This window comes from Eretmochelys imbricata, chromosome 3, assembly GCF_965152235.1.
Source record: "Eretmochelys imbricata isolate rEreImb1 chromosome 3, rEreImb1.hap1, whole genome shotgun sequence".
Taxonomy (NCBI): Eukaryota; Metazoa; Chordata; order Testudines; family Cheloniidae; genus Eretmochelys; species Eretmochelys imbricata.
Window position 1 is genome coordinate 160,081,144 of NC_135574.1, and position 20,268 is coordinate 160,101,411.

The 20,268-nt window shown below is 43.7% G+C and overlaps 1 protein-coding gene across 2 annotated transcripts in view; it reads right to left on the minus strand.

Annotated features, from left to right (window-relative positions):
- The window catches only part of MIA3 (MIA SH3 domain ER export factor 3), a 35,579-nt gene that overhangs the window by 3,249 nt on the left and 12,062 nt on the right, over positions 1-20,268 (minus strand). For both annotated transcript variants that reach the window (XM_077813715.1, XM_077813714.1), the window contains exons 5-24: positions 19,264-19,554; positions 15,637-15,770; positions 12,896-13,027; positions 11,596-11,617; positions 10,161-10,249; positions 9,841-9,918; positions 9,640-9,750; positions 8,193-8,264; positions 6,968-7,072; positions 5,740-5,862; positions 5,510-5,627; positions 5,163-5,218; positions 4,981-5,071; positions 4,734-4,872; positions 1,970-2,071; positions 1,827-1,887; positions 1,649-1,684; positions 1,382-1,449; positions 981-1,078; positions 713-844 (exon numbers count right to left, since the gene is read on the minus strand). In XM_077813715.1, the coding sequence (XP_077669841.1) occupies positions 713-844; positions 981-1,078; positions 1,382-1,449; positions 1,649-1,684; positions 1,827-1,887; positions 1,970-2,071; positions 4,734-4,872; positions 4,981-5,071; positions 5,163-5,218; positions 5,510-5,627; positions 5,740-5,862; positions 6,968-7,072; positions 8,193-8,264; positions 9,640-9,750; positions 9,841-9,918; positions 10,161-10,249; positions 11,596-11,617; positions 12,896-13,027; positions 15,637-15,770; positions 19,264-19,554 (2,058 nt within the window). The remainder of the gene's footprint in view (positions 1-712; positions 845-980; positions 1,079-1,381; positions 1,450-1,648; positions 1,685-1,826; positions 1,888-1,969; positions 2,072-4,733; positions 4,873-4,980; positions 5,072-5,162; positions 5,219-5,509; positions 5,628-5,739; positions 5,863-6,967; positions 7,073-8,192; positions 8,265-9,639; positions 9,751-9,840; positions 9,919-10,160; positions 10,250-11,595; positions 11,618-12,895; positions 13,028-15,636; positions 15,771-19,263; positions 19,555-20,268) is intronic.

Genomic DNA, 20,268 nt, shown 5'->3' on the forward strand with positions numbered 1-20,268 from the left:
TCAGAGGTGTAAATACATCTGTGTATAAGCATAACTGATGGAATCCCTAGCTGAAACCAAGCTGATTAAAAACAAAGTCAAATGCTGCTACCAGGCCCCCCACCCTTGATCTCAGTAATACTGAGACTTTCAGACTGCAGTTTCTTTCTAACAAATTTGCATTTGGACTAACCCATACGTTAAACAATAAGCCTCAAAGCTAAAATGAAAATTAACATGAACCCATAAACTTGTGCTGAATGAGTTCTCTGGCACTTTCTGGGATGTCCCTGGCAAACTAGAATGCACTGTTCTGCAACACCACATATATGGTTCACCCTATCCAGAGAATTTCAAAAGACAAAAAAAATAATTTCAAGAACGTGAGTCGCGCAATGCCTTTTTGTACTGACTGCCCCTCTCAATGTGGTTAAAGTGAGGACCTTCAGGGTATATGCCAGCTTTACTCAAGTTCTCTCTTGCAGTTCACTGGTAACACTATCTAGGGACAATAAGCACTAGTAAAAGGTAATATTTAGCATTTGCGTATTTCCCCAAAAGGCTCCACAAACAATACATTCTCAACTCCTCTCTCAAATAAGGATAAATGGGCACAGAAGTCAATTGACTTGTTCAAGGCCACAGTGGGAACTGAGATTAGACCTCAGAATTTTTGTGTTCAGGGCTTCCTCCCATAAATGTCTATGGCTGCAGGAGAAGTTTCACTCCTTACCAAATTCACTTCTTGAACCTTCCCTTCTTGTGGCAGAGAGGGGCTGACCAGGAGCTTCCATCATCAGTGGTGGGGAAGGACCTCCTCCACTCACAGGTGATGGCCCAAAAGAGCCATCACGGCTCAGTGGACCTGTGTAAAGGGTGCAACAATACTTCATTAGTCCAGCACAGTTATTTCACTCTATAAATATTTAGACCAAATACACCCAGGACTTCACAATCTTTAGAGGAATGGTGCAGGTGAGGGAGGGAAGATCAGTATTTACCTCTCCGTACTGGGACTTGACGGTCAGGTCTGCCTGCAGTTGGTTTTACAACTAATGGTCTTTGAAGCATTGCAATTTTTTGGTTCACTTCTATTAATCTAAAAAAATAAGCACAAGTTAAAAAATAAATTACGTTGAGTATACTATGTCTGTTACAATATATTATTCAGGCCACCTGTATTGTAAAAGCTTACTGATGTCTTTCAGCATGAAGATATATTTAACAGTCAAGTGAATTTTAAAAAGGTGCACCACTACTCAAATGAATTGTATGGCTGACCTGCTTGTTTAATCGAGAAAGTGTAAACTACTTGGGACAGGACTGCGACTTCCTTTAGTTTGTGCCCAAATAGTGCTGAGCACACTGACTGAGCTCCACAAATAGCTTGTTACATGCTTACTTTTGCCTCAGGTTGGCAGCTTCTCTCTTTTCTTCAGCCAAAGCTCTCTCTGCAGAACGGGCAATGAGCTGTTCAGGGAAAGAGCAAAACAGGTACAGTAGAAACTGAATGCACTTGGGACCAAAAAAATAAACCAAAGTTTCAATCTGTTTTCCTAACTGCACGAACTGCTCCACTCAGGAAGCTAAATGTAAATTCAATAAATCTAACATTGCAGACTATTTAGGAACTGTAGTACAAGGGTCAGAAAAAGGAACACACTCTTACCCAATTGTCATGGGCCTTCTTCTCATGACCAGCAATCTTCGATTTAAGAAAAAGGAAAAAAGTGGTTTTAGCTTGGTTTATCCAATATTTACTCTATCCCACACTCCTCCCCATATATCAGAATATATAATAAGATAAACCAAGCCAACTATGACCAATGAGCAGGAATGTCTTTTACCTGGTTTTTATAAGATCTCTCTGTTTTTTTCAGTTCTTCCTCCATTTCCAGAATTCTTTGTCTGTAAAATATGAAAGGTTAAAACAAATTCTCCCCAATATCCAAAGTTAGAAAACTGTGAACCTCCAGTATCTGAACTTTACTTGTAAACTTTCACTTCCTCAACAGCCAACACTGCTTTTTCATCTGCAGCAGACAATTTCTGCTCCTTCTCTTGACGCTCGTATTCCTCCTGGGTCAGCTTCCTGTATGGAAGAGAGAGAAAGTTACTTCAATATACTACACATCTAAGATCTTAGAGACGAAAACTAGAAACCCAGTTGGCTGTATCTCATGCCTTCTACCTACAAGAAGAAAGGAAACACTAGAGCAGTGGTGGGCAACCTGTGGCCCATCAGGGTAATCTGCTGGTGGGCCACGAGACAGTTTGTTTACATTTGCACAGCTGCCTGCAGCAAACTGTGGCCACTGGGAGCTGTGGGCAGCCATGCAAACGTAAACACACTGTCTGACAACCTGCCAGAGGATTACCCTGACAGTTGCCCACCGCTGCACTAGAGAAACACGAGTACAAAAGAGGAGAAAAATGCTCCCGACCCAGAATATTCACAGCCTTCTGAGCCAGACAAGCAAACCAAATCTATATCCTGAGAACCCAAAATCTCAGGTGCAGAGCTGACCAGGAGTGTGAGAGCCTCAGAGGTCTGTTACTAGTAGGCAGCTCAGCTCCACAACTCCCAATTTCTCTGTTTCTGGGAGAGTTTTCCCTATCTAGAGCTGTGCAGATGACAGATGTTAATTCAGCTCTAGAGACAGACACTGATAAAGAGATGGACAGATTCTACACTTGACATCCAAATGGCTCAAGTAGTACAACAGTGTGTGTAAGTACAAGTAAACAGGAATTTTGGGGGTCTGGGAACAGAGCAGAGAGAAAACATCCTCTTTCTACAACGGTTATTTAAGGGAACTGAAGCCTCTGGTAAACAGTCTCCCAGCCAATTACTACTATTATGTGACCAGTTACCAGCGCCCCTTGTTCACCCTGTGTTTAGTTCCCACTCGCCTTCTTTCTGACTCCTTTGCAATCAGTCTGAAGTATCCAAGTTACAGGCAACTCTAAAAATAACTCTCTCAAAAAAGAAGAAACTGGTAGTAACTCTAAACCTAATAACTACTAGCAGCTGCTTTTGGGTGGGTGATTTCCTTATTAGTGAGGCTAAGATGTAATCACAGAGATCATGGAAATCACAGAATCGGTGACTTCCAGAGACCTCTGTGACATTTTCACTTCAGCCCTGGGGCAGTGGGACTGGAGCTGTCAGCCAGCAGGACCCGCCCCCTCCCCCCACCCCACCGCAAATCCCAGCTGCTGCAGGCAGTGGGCTCCTCCCACATTCCCCAGCAGGGATGCCACCCATAGCCTCCACAGGTTATTGTTTGGTTATTGCCTGTGATCTGTTGTGACTTTTACTAAAAATAACCATGATAAAATCTTTGCCTTACTTATTAGCTATATTTGGAAAGACTTCCCAGAGGATGAGAACTGTCCACTGGAAGTGTTTCATTCAAAGAGAAAGCATTAGATGGATGAGAGGATTATCCAGATTTAACAGTAAATTCATTTTAAAAAATCAGTTTTGAAAAGGATCTGAATCCTCATGCTTCAGGGCACGAGCCAACCTTGAACTACTGGACGCTAGAAAACTTTCCCTGGGGGCAAGTTGTCCCATAACTGCCTCCTATAGGGTTTCCTGCACCCTCCTCTAAAAGAACTGATGTTGGCCATTGACTGTTACAGGACTCTGGAGTAGACGGACCCTGGTCCAATCAGGTAACGCAATTTCTTTGGTACTATGTCCTGTTTGTGATGGCCTTATAGTACCTTAAGTTTCCATCCCTTACTGATTTTCTTCCACATAAACAATAGTTTTAAACACTTGTCTCTTCCAGAACTGTGTTATTCTTAGTCACATTTGCCCTTTAGCTGAAAGTGTGGCTCAGAGTCCAACTCATGTCCCCCTGCCAAAGAAGCAGGTTGGTACTTCAACAACATTTCTACAACTTTAAAAAATTTCGAACATTAACAAATAGGGAATGAACAGTAAAGGGATTTAACTAACTTCCCAGTGCTGCGTGAGAGCATATCGACACTGTAGCACTTCAGCGAAGACGCTACTACACTGACAGGAGAGCTTCTCCTTTTGGCGTAGTTAATCCATCTCTGCAAGAAGTGGAAGCTATGTCAATGGTGACTTCCAGACGTTAGGTTGGAATAACTGCATTGCTCAGGGGTGTGGATTTTTCACATCCCTCGGTGACGCAGTAATACCGATGTACATTTATAGTGTAGACCTGGCCTAACCCTTCACCACTCACTCCACCAGACATTGCCTACCCATCTTAACTTTCCCCCTAGAAATGCAAAAAAATAGATGCAAGAGACAAAATGCAATGCTGAAAAATTACTGGAAACTGATCCCGATTACTGAACAGAAATGTATTTACTATTCTCTCTGCAAGATACTAGAAAGGAACGACTCTTTATTTGTGATGGCATTCTTACTGAGTTTGTACGACAAACTGTTAAGAGATTAGATAAATCAAAAGTTTTCAGCAAAACTTCCCCCCGAAAGCTTCTACTCTAGGAGCAGATATGTGAAAATTTCAAGAAAGTCAAGTTTCTAGGGAAGCTGTGATCATATACTGGGCTTACAACCAGAAGCTAGCTTCAACCTTATCAAAGCAGTGGCTATTAACACTCCATGAGAGTTTTGTATATAAAATTTTAACCAAGCAACTCAAAGTGAGGATAGGACAGAGAAGAAACAGTTAGATGGTGCATCTTATATAGGCAGAATGGGAAAGAGTAACTACTGTTTCCTTTCCTAAAGGTAGAAAGCTTACTTCTGAAGCGCCATCTCCTTCTGCTGATAGAGCTCATTGAGAATCTCCACCTTCTGTTGCAGAGTTTTACATTCATTTTCAAATCTAGCTTTGGCTGTCTGTATTGAACAGGAATCGTGTTCCAGCTTTTTTATTTGCTCTGCAGGAGACAAAGAGGCACATAAGGCAGTGATAGGAACTGCTACCAAGCAATTTATAAATTACAGACAGAGTATTTCACACTAAGCGGCTCTTCTGCTGAGCCTACCTTCTAGCTCATGCCTTGCTGCTATTTCATCGCTCAGTTTGGATTGCAAAAGATCTCTATCTTCTTCAACTATAGATAATGTTGTTTTTACCTGTAAAGAGGGAAACAACAGTATTTTATAAACCTAGACAGAATTAAAAGTTATGTGGGAACTATTTGTTAAACAACATAATGGGATATACCCTTGAGACATCCATCATCTGCTTAATCTGATTCTTCATCTTCTCACTCTGGTTATCTAGAAGAGAAAAGTAATTGTTTTCCTTGCTTTGTATTCTCTTCTCTCTAATATTGTTTAGAAAATACAGAGTTTTAAAAAAATTATCTGACAAATATTTTAATGCTGAAACAAAAACAGAGTCAAGACTTTAAATCTCTCATATCACTGTTCCAGGACCATCATTCGGGACAAATTTATTAGTCCTTAAAGACATTTTACTTATCCAAAGAGCCTGAGTTCTGCACCTCATCATCTATATATGTTTAATTACCTCATGCACAAGCCAGCTGTTATTTAAGATCTCTATACCTGGCAGTTCTCCATTGGCCAGATCATCCCCTGTGTCCCATCCATTTCCTTCTCCATCCTTCTTGCCCTCAGAATCTGGATCAGTTTGCTTTAGCTGCATAATGCAGTTAGTCAAAACCTAATGAAGAAATCAAAGGAACAATAAATAGAAGTCACTCTACTTTTCCACAGTAGTTCAGCCATTTAACATATGGAATATTTAAGATGGTTGCTCTTTAGCAAGAACATACTTCGATTTCATTTTCCTTGTAGGCGAGTGCTTCTTCTATGTCCTTCTGAGACTTCTGATACTGTTTGATCTGTTCACTGAGCTCAGTGTGTCTCTCACTCCAGCCTTCTGCTTCTTGTAGCAGCTAAAAAAACAAGTCAACATGATTTTTGGCTCTATTTTTTAGTACTATGTATGCAGAGTGTATTGCCAACTTTGAAATGGTAACTGATCACCAGTGACTATGGAGAGCGTATGCTTAAATTAACCTGACATTTAACATGAGAGGATAGATAATCCCCGGACTACTTGAAAATCTGGCTGCTAGAAAATTTTCTGCAACTTGTATTGTTACATAGTTCTATGAATTTTAGTTCTCTTCAAGCATCTAATATTCAACACTAGAGTCAAAGGGCTCATTTTTTCCTAAATAGTAGAAATTACCTGAAGGTTACCAGCATCCCAGCCACACCCCTAATATAGTAATCAATCTAAAGAGGGGCAGAAGAAAGACACACAACACAAGAGGTAGCTTTTGTTACAAAGATAGGTCACTGTACAAGATGGGTCACGTTTCAGGACCAAGGAAAAGACATAGCTTCAGAATGGCCTCTTGCATTCCAATATGTAGCAAGAGTAGCAATTCTTCACAAGGGCTTCAATCGGCCCTGTCCGTAAGTGGTAACATTAGTGTCTGAAATATTGCTTCTGATCAGACACTGGCCATCACATCAACTGTGCAACAATTTCATAGAAGGGTTAGCAGCTGGCTCACTGGAACTGGTGAAGCTTTCACAACATACAAATGGGAATCAACCTGCCTGTAAAGCTTTGGAAGACTTCTGTCAATCAGGGCTAACTCTGAAATAGTGGGCTTGAGTATTATCATACCTCTGGCTCATACCAAGATGATCCAATCAACATAAGATACTAGTATTAGGACGATAGGAAGGAATGTGCTAAGACCACAAAGTGCAGAAAGGCTTGGTGTATCAGTGTATAAATACTTGAAAAGCAACAGTTTAAGGTTTGCATGTGCTGTGGAAACCTCCTTACAAATCCCATACGTTTATTTATTCTAGTATTTGACAACAAGAATTAATTGCAGAAGAAATAGTTGTGGGACTTTTTTTTTTTTTTAAACAAAATGCTCAGTTTTCCAACAGACCTAGTGCACAGTGTAAAATATTACAGAATTCAAGGAAGAAATGCAGATAGCATTTCAGGCTCACTAGCCTTTTGATGCTTACTTGCTCCTTTCTCTTTTTGAGTCTAGCATTCTCTTCCTGTACATGACGAAGCTCAGACTTCACCTTTTCTTCACTTAGTTTAGCTTCATTGAGGACTATCTGAACCTACAAAATTTCAACATGTCATTTAAGAATTGTATATTACGGACTATAAAATAGGAAAAAAAAAAAAGGTTAAAAGCAAGCCCCTCCCCCATCTGCAACCTGGTAGGTTAAGATTTGCTATCAGATATTTGTGACAGTCTGGGGGTGCAATTTAGACTGGTGAAGAGTTGTGTCACTGCTTGCCCTGCAACCCTGGGTGCCTCACAATGCTTTGCTGTTGTAGTTCCCAATCTGGGATGCTTACAACCAAACAACAAGTATTCAGGTCACACCCTCAAGTGTCTCTGTGGTAGACAGCCCTGGTTCAGCAGCTCTGACCCGACCAGCCTGCCTACAGTCCCACTCTGGCTTCCATCAGCCTTTTCTCTCTTTTTCTTTCTTTCTTTCTTTCTTAAAATAACCAGCAAGGTGACACCAACACACTCAACATCCCGAATTTTCCCAAAACCATATGCTCTGTAATATCCCGTCACTTCCTGGATAGTTCAGAGAAATAATAAAGGTTTGTTTGTTCCTCTAAAGACACAAAGCACATCAAGCTTAACTGGGATAAATAATCCTTCCATTTAAACACAGCACTGAGTTGGTTTATAGTAAGAATAAAACACATTTAACAACATTAGAACATAGGTTAAGTGATGCCATGTAAAAGAATAAAGTTAGAAAGGGTTACAAGTAAAACAAAAGTGAACACGTGCACCTAAAAGTCTAAAGCTTAATCTAGCAAGGTACAATCTTTGCCTAAGATCAGGCAGGTCCAGGCTGGGCTGGGTCGGGGCTCCTGTCCCCCAGCCCTGGCAGGTCCGGGTCGGGCTGGGTCAGGTCCAGGGGAGGGGGTGCCTCTTCCCCAACCACAGCAGGTCCGGGGCTGGGATGGGGCCAGGGGAGGGGTGCCTGTCCCCCAGCCGCAGCAGATCCAGGAGTTGGGGAGGGCATCGCTCCCTGCCATGGCCCTGAGGGCCTGTGCGGTGCTTATTAAGCAGCTGCGCAGCTTAGAGGGAACTTAGGTAAGGTGTGAATACATGAGTGCTTAAGGTCACAATCTTAATACATGAAGATAGCTGGTACAAAAACCAGCTTCTAAGAGTGACTCTGAAGGAAGATCTAGAAAGTGCTTTACCTCTGAAAGCTCTACAGAATGCAGCATGATAACTTCTTGGAGTTTCTCCAAAGCCGTCTGCATTTCAAATATCTGCATAAGAAAGAATTAAAGGTGACTCCATTTTAGCTTCACAATTGAAATTTAATTTCAGTTACTATTAAATAATATATTTTCAAGGTATTTGAACATAACCGAAACTCCAACCAAACTAGAGTTTCAGAGCCAGCCCTCAGACTAATTGGAGTACAACACGTTGCCACACCAGGGGCAGGGGAATGAAAAGAAAAGGATCAGTTTGGGACCAAGCTACGACCCTTGCTTTCTAAGCTAACCGTGTTTCAAGATCAGTTTCTCCAGCCTGAAGTGAAAGGTGCAGTTTGCTGCTGCCACCTAGCAACAACTTTTGACCAAATGAAAGACCACCACCGGAACTCAGTGGAATCTGAGTTTAGCCATTGTTGGGTACGTCTTCATTGCAGCTAGGAGCATGCCTCCCAGGACACACAAGAGCTCTGGTCAAGCTAGCATGCTAAAAATAGCGATGCGGATATTGAGAAACAGGCTAGCTGCCTGAGTACATGCCCACCCTGCTTCTAGGGTCCATATTCAGGTGAGTAGCTTACGCTGCTGCTCATGCTGCAACAGCCAGGCTGCTGCTTTGAATATGCTAGTTCAGGGGTTCTCAAAATTCATTGCACTGCAACCCCCTTCTGACAACAAAAATTACTACACGATCCCGGGGGGGGAGGGAAGGGGCGGGACTGAAGCCTGAGCCTGCCCAAGCCCCACCACCCCAGACGAGGGTGGAGGGGAGAAAGGTGGGTGGAGGGCAAAAGCTAAGCCTGAGACCGCCGCCCAGGACTGAAGCCCAAGGGCCTCAGCTTCAGCCCCGGGCCTCAGGAAGTCTAATGCCAGCCCTGGCAACCCCATTAAAATGGAGTCACATCCCACTTTGGGATCCCAACCCACAGTTTGAGAAGCGCTGTGCATGGCCAGCGCTAGGGCATGTCTTTCTCCCCAGGCATGGAGACATGCTCCCAGCTGCAGTGTAGACATATTCTTTGTGTTAGGAGGATCAACATGAAAAGACTTGGATAAGGGCAAGGGAAATCTCAGAAAACTTCATCCTCGTAACAAAATTGAGGTTCCTAGGGAGATGGTAAAATTTCAGAAGATCGGTTAGGATAACTATTGGAACATAGTCGGAAACCAGTATCGCCAGGAAATCCCAGAATGCAATCTTTCTCCGTGGATTTCAGTGTTTCTGCTTTTGGTTGAGACAAAGAGGTGCAGAATCATGTGAATAAAAAGCCAGCCAAAACTCTACTTTGAGTTTTGGGAGAAGGTTTACTTCAGTTCTTTTTCTGAACTAGTTCACCCAGCCCTCCTCACCTCAATAATTCAGGCACAGTGACCCCTGACCTAAACCCCCTTAGGGCACCACTGGCCCTTACGGATATCTTACTTTGTCCTCTTTCTTCACATTCTGCTGTCTCTCTGTTTCTAGCACTGTTTGCAGGTTTCTCAATCTGTCATCTAGGAGATGGTTTGTTTCTTCAAGCCCCTTGATAACATCCTGTAACAGAAACAATTCCCAACCAACTAAAGCATAGTATTTATTTCTATATTTTTATGCACATCATAGAAAGCATGAGCTGCTCCTTACCTTAAGTCCTGCAGCTTCATCTGAGAGACTGGTGTTCTGTTTCTGGGCCACCTTCACAGATTCCTTGGCTTCCTTAATCTAGGTGCATGGAAACAATACGATAACACCACAGGCGGTACAAACAAAAAATAGTAATACAATAAAAGTTTTGTGCATGTTATTTACAAACTGTGTCCCAGATGCCAAACAAAGAAACATGACAGAAGACAATATGCCATGTAAGTTACAGAAATGATGCTAGGACATTAGCTGTTTATTCACTGTACAGTAAGCCAACGACAGACAATTAAGAGGCATGAAGTAGGCAAATAGTGCAATACCTTTTGATCATATTCTGACATCTTCTCTAAGATTTCTGTTTTTTCTTGTAGGAGATTTTTAATCTTTTCAGCAAGTTGCTTTTCAGTCACTAAGGGAAAAAGGATAAAGCTAATAATTGTACTCCACGTCCTGAGAGAAAACTCAAAGCTGCTGTCACCACTTTGTGAACTTTTTTCAAGAGAGGACTATATCACAAAGCAGGGCCTTGTGCATTCCACAGTTCCATGGCACTCACTCCTTCCTGCACAACTGTGCTATAGAACTTAAACTTTCATTTACATAAAGGGTTGGAAAGCAACTGGACACAGAGTTAAGTATTCCCCTGCCCTGGGGAAACTTCAGTTGGTGCAGAGCTGATGTACCTGGCTCCTGTGCATCCTTCCTCACAGAGCACAGGAAGCATAGTCAGAGTAGGATGCATTCTGATTATGCCCAGACAGCGCATGTTTCCTTGGGAACCACTGCAACCTCAGACAGCTCCAACTCACATGGAGGTTGAGGTGGGAGCACAGATCTGCCCTGAGACTCAGGGAACGGTAAATGGCTCCCTGATGGCTGGCTCTCTGTACTGCACCAAAACTAAAATCTATATAGCAGAGAATCTAGGCCAAGGTTTTTACTTCTCATGGCTGTGAAGGAAACACTGAGAACATGAACAGATCCTAAACTGGTGAGCGGTGCTGATGAGCTTGATGGAGCACCGCTCACCAGTAGAGTCCTCATAGGTAGTATTTCTCTGATGAAGCAATAGCCTGGAGAGGTGTGAACTTGCTCCTCCATCTAACCAGCTTGCTAAAATTGTCATCTTTAGGTTTCAGTGTTAAGTGTCAATATTATTTTGATGTTAATTTTTTTTGCAGAAACATCCAGCTAGTATGCTTATCCAAATCCCAAATTGCTTCCCACATCTCCCCAGGTGTCGTAAGCGCCAATTCTCCCATTTCCAAAACCTCCAGCTTCCTCAGTGACAATATCTGCAAGGAAGTTATGCATCCTCCCCATCCATGGTGTGGGGCACCAGTTATTGCTCCAGTAACCCATAAACTGCAGTGCAACTGCTGCCCCTCTCCTCCCCACTACACATGGGGTTTTGACACCCAACCTCTGCCCTACCGAGGGTGGCATTTGAAGTGTTGCGTGTGACTTCTGCCTTTATCCTTAACTTGGAGGTGTGGGCTGTAGCGATCAGAAGCCTTAGTATCCAATGTTTCATCTTAATCCAGGCAGCCAATTTGTGCAGCACCGTATCTTTTAATATTAAGCACTGCCACAGCACAGCACACATGGCTCATACTGGCTTCCCCTAGCATATACAATAATCTTAGATATGTGTTCTCTTGGAAAGGAAAAGATGACTAATACTTAGCCCCCATAACATGTTCAAAGTCTTTAAACAACGACAGCAAGAACACTGAAAAGCATAAAGAATCTTACCTTGATACATTCTACTCTTTACCTACAGGAGAAAACAAGAACAAAAGGAAGTGGTCACAAAAAGAGTTATTCAAAAGCTTCTATGAATCCCTCCCCAAAGGGGGGAAAACAATTGTGAGAGGGAGACAGTTAGCCTTAAATGTACGTGGACTGAATTAGCGTATGGAAAGATTTACATATATATCACTGCCAATTAAAGCGTCAAGTAACATTGAATAAACAAGCTTAGCTAATAAAAGCTTCTAGGCTAATGCCCTATTTCAGAGCCTGGGAAAAGGACTGTTTATTCAACCATTAGGAGGGCACAAATAACCCAAATTAGAATAAATTAAAAAAATATTAACCAACTGTACATCAAATGATCATCCTGAATTTGCAGAAGTTAAAGGGTGACACACAAACCTAGCTGCAATCAACTAGTTAAAATGAACTACATTTGTATGGAAATTACTATTTTCCAAGCAAATACTACTTTAAAAAAAAAATACATAAAACTCTCCTTCTTATGCCCTTATAAATTAAGGAGACTTTGCGTGAGATCCAGAACCAGTGAATTAACCAACAAAGCTAGAGTGATGAAAAATCAATGCTGTCCCAAAACATGTTTGTTTTCCATATTATTCTACTTTACACAGTAAGTGACAAACGTGTAGAATTTTTAAGTGCTTACTCTCCTTTAATTTAAAGGTTGCAAAATAAATTGGCACTTTAACAATCTAACTTTAAATACTAATTCCCACATGGATGACACTGGAAAAGAAATTTGAAGGCTGGTCAGAGATAAATACTTTGCCTGGGGATTTGTTTGTGGAAAGGGAAATGTTAAACATTTTATGTGGAGTGGGCAAGAGGTGAGTATGGAGAGGGGCTTTACAGCTGCAATGAAGACTAGCTCTCCTACCAGGGAACCTGAAATGGTCAGCTGAGTGGTCAAATGCTTGTTATGTAGTTGGTTGGGGATTCAATCAGGCATTTAGGAGGCACAATTTGCATAGACAATTTCACTCTTCCTCAGCATTCTAAGGTTTCCATAACAACTCCCTGCAATCCTGGAACTATACATTGACAGTTACTGAAATTTTCACTGTGATAGTTTGATAGATTCACTCCATAACTTAAAGAATATTGGTTTCAGTTTTAAAAGAAACTGTTAAACACTAAATTAATGTTAATGATCTAGATGGGAAAGGAAAGAAAAATATTGCTTTGATACTTGTAGCATTACAAGTACTCAGCCATAAAGGCCCAACATCACAAAGGACTAAACATCAGTATGCTCATAAACTTGAAGTGTACTTACTGAAAGGAAGGTTCTCCAGAACAGTATACCTAGAGTAGCAATTCCCACCAAGGCAGTGATAATGATGGGCTCCCATGGAAGTCCATGGAAGTCAGGCCCAGGCCGAATGTCCTCAGGCAGTGTAGCAATCAACTAGAACAACAGGGTTGACAACCATGATTTAAAAAAAAAAAAACGAAACAAAACAAAAACAGACCTTTTAATAAAATACACAGGAAGAGCAAAAGAAGGAAAACAATCATCCACCCGTAAAACCAGAGAGGACTATCCAAAGACTTCTAGGGTAGTCATAATGGTCTCAAATGGCCTGCAAAGAGCTCAGCGCTAGAACATGCCAAGTAAATGTAATTAGCCTAAAGAAGCATCTGTGGAGCCATGAAGAAGCTTGATGGTTGGGTTTGGCAACAAAGATGCAAGCAATCTGATCACATTTCTACTTGAAAATATTTTTGAATATCTGAAGAACCTGGAAGTAAGGGGCTTCTATACAATTTAACCATCCAACACTCCCTAGAAGCCACCAGCTTCTTTTTAAAAACAAGGCCAAGTGGATCACAGACATTTGTGGTTATACATAACTAATCAATTAGCTCTTCAGCACATGAAGTCATTCCTTTTTACATTTCCTGTCATTAGCACTATACTGAAACCATAAGAAAATATAATGAAACTTGATAGTCTGAACATTTTCTCACTTCCCTAGTTCATCCTTGTCAAATGGTCTCTTCCCATCCCTGATATAAAAGTGAGACTGGATAAGTTAAATTTATTTTAAACACATTTAGCCACACGGTCCTCTTTTCAACCACACAACTAAAACATGCAATCTTCAATAACCTTTGAAAAAATAAATGTTAAAAGCTCCAGATCCAGCTCATCCAGAGTTCTGTTTTGTTTCAACAGTCTTTTTGACTATACAATGCACTTACATACCAAAAAAAAATCATAATACCAATCCACAAGCCTAAAAGACAACACAGCCCATAACAGTCCATCTAATGTTACAGCGACAAAAACTCCTCCCGACTTTCCTACTTTGTTTCTCATAGCTGCAAGCTTTAGGTAAAAGTGATTTGTGAAATTCTGGAAGAGAATGGGAGTCACCTGACAGAAAGCCGAGATCCATGACAGCATTATAATAGGATATATTTGGTCAACGGTGATAAAAAAAAACCAAACAGCAGCAAGATGGAAAGAACAAGAAACGGCAAGAGAACGTATTCCCTGGCTGGGAAGTTCCTGAACACTGAGGAAAGGAAGATTCTCTTGCTCCCCCAACACACCCAAGGCCTAGCTCTCAATAACCAGCCATCCCCTCCTTCTCACCCCCCTCTGACAACTGACCCACCGCCTGCAGGCGAGGAGGGGGTAGCCCCACTCCGTGCCCCGTCCCAGGCCAGGCTTCCGTGCTGGCTCGCCGCCCCGCCGGCTCAGTGTGTTATGACGGGAAGCGGGAGGGGAACAGGCCGGCGGCTGGTGCAGTGACTACGGGCCAAGCTCGCGGCGCTCGCTCCCCCGGCGGCCCCCGCACCCGCTGCCACACGCGGCTGGGAGGCGCCGGGCAAAGGGGGGCGGGGCCGGGGAGAGGGTTCGGGCCCCGGCTCGGGATCCCGGGGCGCCCTCTGGGGAATCCACGCGAGCCGCCCGGGGAGGGGGAGGTGCCGGGACGCCGGGGGCTCCCCCCTTCCCCGGCTGCCCGCGCCCCGCTCCCACCTGCAGCAGCCAGCCCATGAGGGCGGCGTATCCGCGGGACAGGGGCCCCAGCAGGAGCGCGGCGGGGCCGGCGGCGGTGGCGGCTGCCCCGGGGGGGGCCGTGGGCTCCATGGGGAGAGGGGACCGCGGTCGGCGGCGCTGAGCGAACTTCGCCTCCTTCGCTAGCCCACAATCACACGTCACCTCACGGTGACCCCGGCGCCGGCCGCGCGCGTCATCGCCCGGCGCCGGCAGGGGAGGCGCGGGAACCCGGAAGCGGGGCGGCCCCGAGTCCCCGGCCTGAGCCACGTGGGGAGGGGGAGACGCTCCACCCCGCCGGGCGGAGCCGGGCAGTGCGCGAGCCGCGATGCCGTGTGCTCCGCGCGCCGCCGGGCCCGCAATCCCCAGCCGGCGCTGGAGGAGCGGCGGCACAGTGTCCTGCTCGCGTGTCTGCAATCCCAGCCCGCTCCCTCTGCCCAGCCTACGCAGCTGCCAGCAGAGCCTGCGCCCCGGAGAGCCTCAGCCAGCTCTTCGGCCGGGCTGACCTGTCCCGCCATCCCCGGCTACACCCAGCGGGCACCGAGCACTAAGGGGGGGTGATTTGATATCATCTTAGTTACCCAGTACAGCCTGCGTGTGGGCACATGCCAAGTTTAGCTTGTGTCTGTAGATATGCAAGTGCAAGCTAAATAGAGATGGACCATTTTCAAGCGATCTGAGCCCATACCCAAAAGTGGTTGGCATAATCTAAACCCATTCAAGCTAAAGTGGTGCAACTTCTCTGTTTATACAAGCCCTCAGAACTCACACACCGAATTTAATTTCATGTATTCCTACAATACAATCCTCTTTATAAACAATTTTCCATTTGGATGGGGTCATTTAGTCCCCCACTCCCTAAACAGCTTTCTTTGCGAACAACCCATTTTTCATACATTTCACAAAATTGTTTTGGAGATGCCTCAGTAGGCCAACTATGAATGCTCAATTTAAAAAAAATCAACATAAAATTAAATAATTTTAAAAAGTACATGCCATACTGTACTTACAATATCTGTGAATGGTCGCATGTTTTCTTTAGCTAAAATAACCACATCATTGAGAGTTATATGCGGTACAGCAGGATCTCCTTCTAAATGAGGACTTTCAGTCTTCACAGTATCATCCGCAGTAGTAACTATACCTTCGTTAAAAGGAGGAAAATGTTAATTTTGGAAATATTTTAAGTAAACCTACAGTACTCCTTAGTATTTATTCTAGGCCCTGTCTACAATATGGAAGTTTTCTAAAATGAGTGTTCACATGGTTGTGAGACCAAGGATTGGACCTCAGAAGTACCTGGCTCATAGACTTCTGATCTAACAATTCTTCACCATGGAACTGTTGCTGTGGCAAGAGATGCATGTGCAAATTCTTTCTCCACCATTACCCGGAATTCCTACTAATAGCACCTGAAAGTGATGTTTGGCCACTCCTGATTGAAAATTAGGCTATCATGTCTATGTACTCGCATTCAGCTTTATGTCAGCCAAAAACTAGGGCTAATTTTTTGGGAGTGGTTGTCTTATATCAAAGTCAGATCGAAAAGAGCGGATGATAGAAATTAGCTCTGCAGAAGTTGAGTGGCAGAGGTACAGAGTCCATAAACTCCACATGCTCCCTAGTGCCTCATCTCTTGCCTGTCTAAGGCTATGTCTACACTACCACGGTAAGTTGACCTAAGCTACGCAACTCCAGCTACATGAATAATGTAGCTGGAGTGGACGTATCTTAGGTTGACTTACGGGGTCCACACTACGCTGGGTTGACAGGAAACATTCTCCTGTCAACTTACCTTACTCCTCTCATTCAGGTAGAGTACTGGTCGACTGGATAGCGATCTCCGCTCAATTTGGCGGGTCTTCACTATACCCACTAAATCGAGCCAAGTGCATCGATCCCTGGGGTGTGGATGGTGCGGGGGTACTGTAGACATAGGCTCACGGTTGGTCATCTCAGGAAGGACTTGCTGCCAGCCCTGTTGGTTTCCTACTACTGTATATACTCATTTCTAAGCTTACTTTGCTTACAAGCGAGTAAACGATTTTTAATTTAATTTTACATGGAGAGAGTTGAGAAGGAATCTCTGCTAAATTCTTTCAGTAAATGGTGATACTTTTCTCCTGTTCTGTAGGTGCAAAAGCAGGATTCCGAGGGATTTAGCATTCTTAGAAGGCAATGTTAATATACTAAATTTAGATGAGTCTGGCCTGAATCCGCTTTAGTTTCACTTTTCACTCTGGATCCAAATTTAACAATTCTGACCCATCTCATAGAAATATAGGAATTGGTCAGACTGGTAATCTGGTCCATCTAGTCCAGTACCAGAGGCTTCAGAGGAAGGTGCAAGAAACCCTTTGCCAGACAACTGTGGAATCAGCAGGCCATTAGCGCAGGTTTTTCCTAACCCCTTTAAATTAGAGGTTGGTTTATGCCCTAAAGCATGAGCATTTATATATTTACATCTTTCTCTCCAGCATACCTCTGGCTGATCTTTAACTAAAATACCTAACATGATTTTTTACTCTTACTGTCATTACATCATATATATCATTAGGCCCTAAGCAAAATAAGCAGTCATGAGATAAGAGGAAAGGTCCTCTCACGGATCAGTAATTGGTTAAAAGATAGGCAACAAAGGGTAGGAATATATGGTCAGATTTCACAATGGAGAGAGGTAAATAGTGGGGTTCCCCAGGAATCTGCACTAGGACTGTGGTGTTCAACCTATTCAGAAATGATCTGGAAAAGGGAGTGAACCTGAGGTACCAAAATTTGCAGACGATACAAAAAATCACTGAACATAGTTAAGACCAAAGCTGAATGCAAAGAGTTACAGAGAGATCTCACAAAACTGGGTGACTGGACAACAAAAAAATGGCAGATGAAATTAAATACTGATAAGTGCAAAGTAATGCACATTGGAAAACATATAATCCCAACAATACATACAAAGTGATGGGGTCAAAATTAGCCATTACCACTCAAGAAACAGATTTTTGAGTCATTGTGGATAGTTCTCTGAAGTTGCTGGCCCAGCAGACTGAAGTCCTCTGTCTAGCCACAGATAAGATAAAGGCACCGATGGTACCATTGCAATTTACTCTACAGTGCTCAGCCATTGTGACTCAGTCCTAACCTGGACTCACTTGTAGGAGTAAAAGGACAGCTCCAGGCCCATTCAAGCCTTATCCTCTCCACTGAGACTGCAAACAACAGGCTTGGAGATGTGGACATTTTTGTCCACTGGGAATTGAATAGTTGCCATTTCACATATGCCAAACAGTCATCAGACGGTCCTGTGAGCCTGGGCTGAATTCAGAAAAGGACAGGCTCCATTCCCTAAAGTGAAAATCTTATTGTATGCAGCACTGGGTAGGTTTTTACAGCGCTGTATACATTTTTTTAAACCAACCAGCTACCAACCCTCTGAGTCATATCACTTCCATTTCCTCTTTATAGTTAGCTTATGACGATTTTAAATTTTAAATTCGTATAGTGTGTTGATATGTCATAGAAGTTTTATACTGGGTAACTAGAGATTAATGTGAATCACTTTCTCTCAATCATGTGTAATAGTAAAGTGAGAAGAAAAGATGGTCTAGTGCAGGGGTGGGCAAACTATGGCCCAGGGGCCACATCCAGCTCTCCAGACGTTTTAATTCAGCCCTCGAGCTCCCACCGGGGAGCGGGGTCCAGGGCTTGCCCTGCTCTGGTGCTTCAGCTCGGGAGCAGGGTCGGGGGCTTGTCCCACTCCGCACAGCTCCTGAAAGCAGCGGCATGTCCTCCCTCCAGCTCCTACGCATAAGGGCAGCCAGGGGGCGCCACATGCTGACCCCACCCCAAGAGCCGCCCCCACAGCTCCCTTTGGCCGGGAACCGCGGACAATGGGAGCTAGGGGGCGGCGCCTGCGGATGGGGCAGCACGCAAAGCTGCCTGGCTGCACCTCCACGTAGGAGCCGGAGGGGGGACATGCCGCTGCTTCTGGGAGCTGACTGAGGTAAGCCGCCTGGAGCCTGCACTCCTGACTACCTCCCGCGCCCCAACCCCCTGCCCCAGCCCTGATTCCCCTCCTGCCCTCCAAACCCCTTGGTCCCACCCTGGAGCACCCTCCTGCACCCCCAACCCCTTATCCCCAGCCCCACCCCAAGCCAGAACCCTCACCCCCCCTCCTGCATCCCAATCCCCAATTTCATGAGCATTCATGGCCTGCCATACAATTTCCATATCCAGATGTGGTCCTCGGGCCAAAAAGTTTGCCCACCCCTGGTCTAGTGGTTAGGGAGCTAGCCTAGGGAAACCCTCACGGGGATGTTGTGAGGATAAATACATTAAAGATAGGGAGGTACTCTCAATTACTATGGTAATGGGAGCCATATAGGTATCTAAAATACAAAGTTAGATTGTCCATCAGGTTCGGCACACCAGTCTGAGTATTAATATTAGAAACTGCATTTGTGCTGTTTTTATAGTGCACCAACACAGCAAAAGACTCTTTCCGTTCACTTCAACAGGAGCTGAATTGTGCAATTATCAGAATCATTCAAAGCTTTAGGCAGAATTTGCCAGGCATAACATATTAATGTCACTTCAGCCATACTTCTCTTAAAAAAAATTTAAAACATCAAAAAAGTTACCTGCAGCCAAATCTTCTCTGTTACTCTGAATTGGCCCAAGGGACGTATCCGTCAGTGGCAATCCCTTCTCAGTATCAAGGATTTCCTGGGTTTCCTTTTTATCCAAGAGCCCCACCTCTTCAAAAATATTCATATCTGGCTCAGGCTCCCTCAGGTTTAGAGCCTCCTCTTCCTCTTCAATATGCTGTACTGGCCTCTCATCTTCAACTTGTGGGAACTTCTGACCAATTTCTTCAGCTGAACTTGGGCTTCCCACAAGATGGCTGTCATATTCAGTTTCTTTTACAGTATCTATAGTAGAGAAGAAAGCATGTATGTGGCATAGTTGGCTTGTCTTTCTCACTGGCAGCTGTGTTCAGTGAAAGATATTCAAAGACTGTGATTGAGAAAGCCTTACCGATATCTTCCACTAAATATATTCTTCCAGATGGCTATTTTTTTGTTCTAGCATATTTTTAGGCAAATTTCAGTGACACCCTAGTAAATATTTGCATGGAAATTATGCCAGGTAAAAACACTGACCAGATGGAAGAATTTAGTTTTACTGTATCTCAGTAACAAGAATGTATCAGAAAATAAACGGCCAACTATTTGCTTCTGTTAAAAGGGCCCTATTTATACTAAGGTTTTGTACTGCCCTTCATCTTTGTCCCCATCACTATTATCTGACTAATCAGGCAGGCATCAGCAAGTCTCTGGTGGACTTCATGGTGCCTGTGGCTCACCTTCCTTGCCAAGGTTGGCATACTCAGTATTTCCTCCACTCATTCACAGTGTTTTGATGATATTGTGGTGATAGGATTCTTATCTAGATAATTTTTCAGTGCCTAAGTTTAATATAAAATCATTGCACATATCAGATAATGGCACACTAGTTAGAGGGAAAAACAACAAGGAGTATTTGTGGCACCTCAGAAACTAACAAATTTATTTGGGCATAACCTTTTGTGGGCTAAAACCCACTTCATCAGATGCATGGAGTGGAAAATACAGTAGGAAGATATA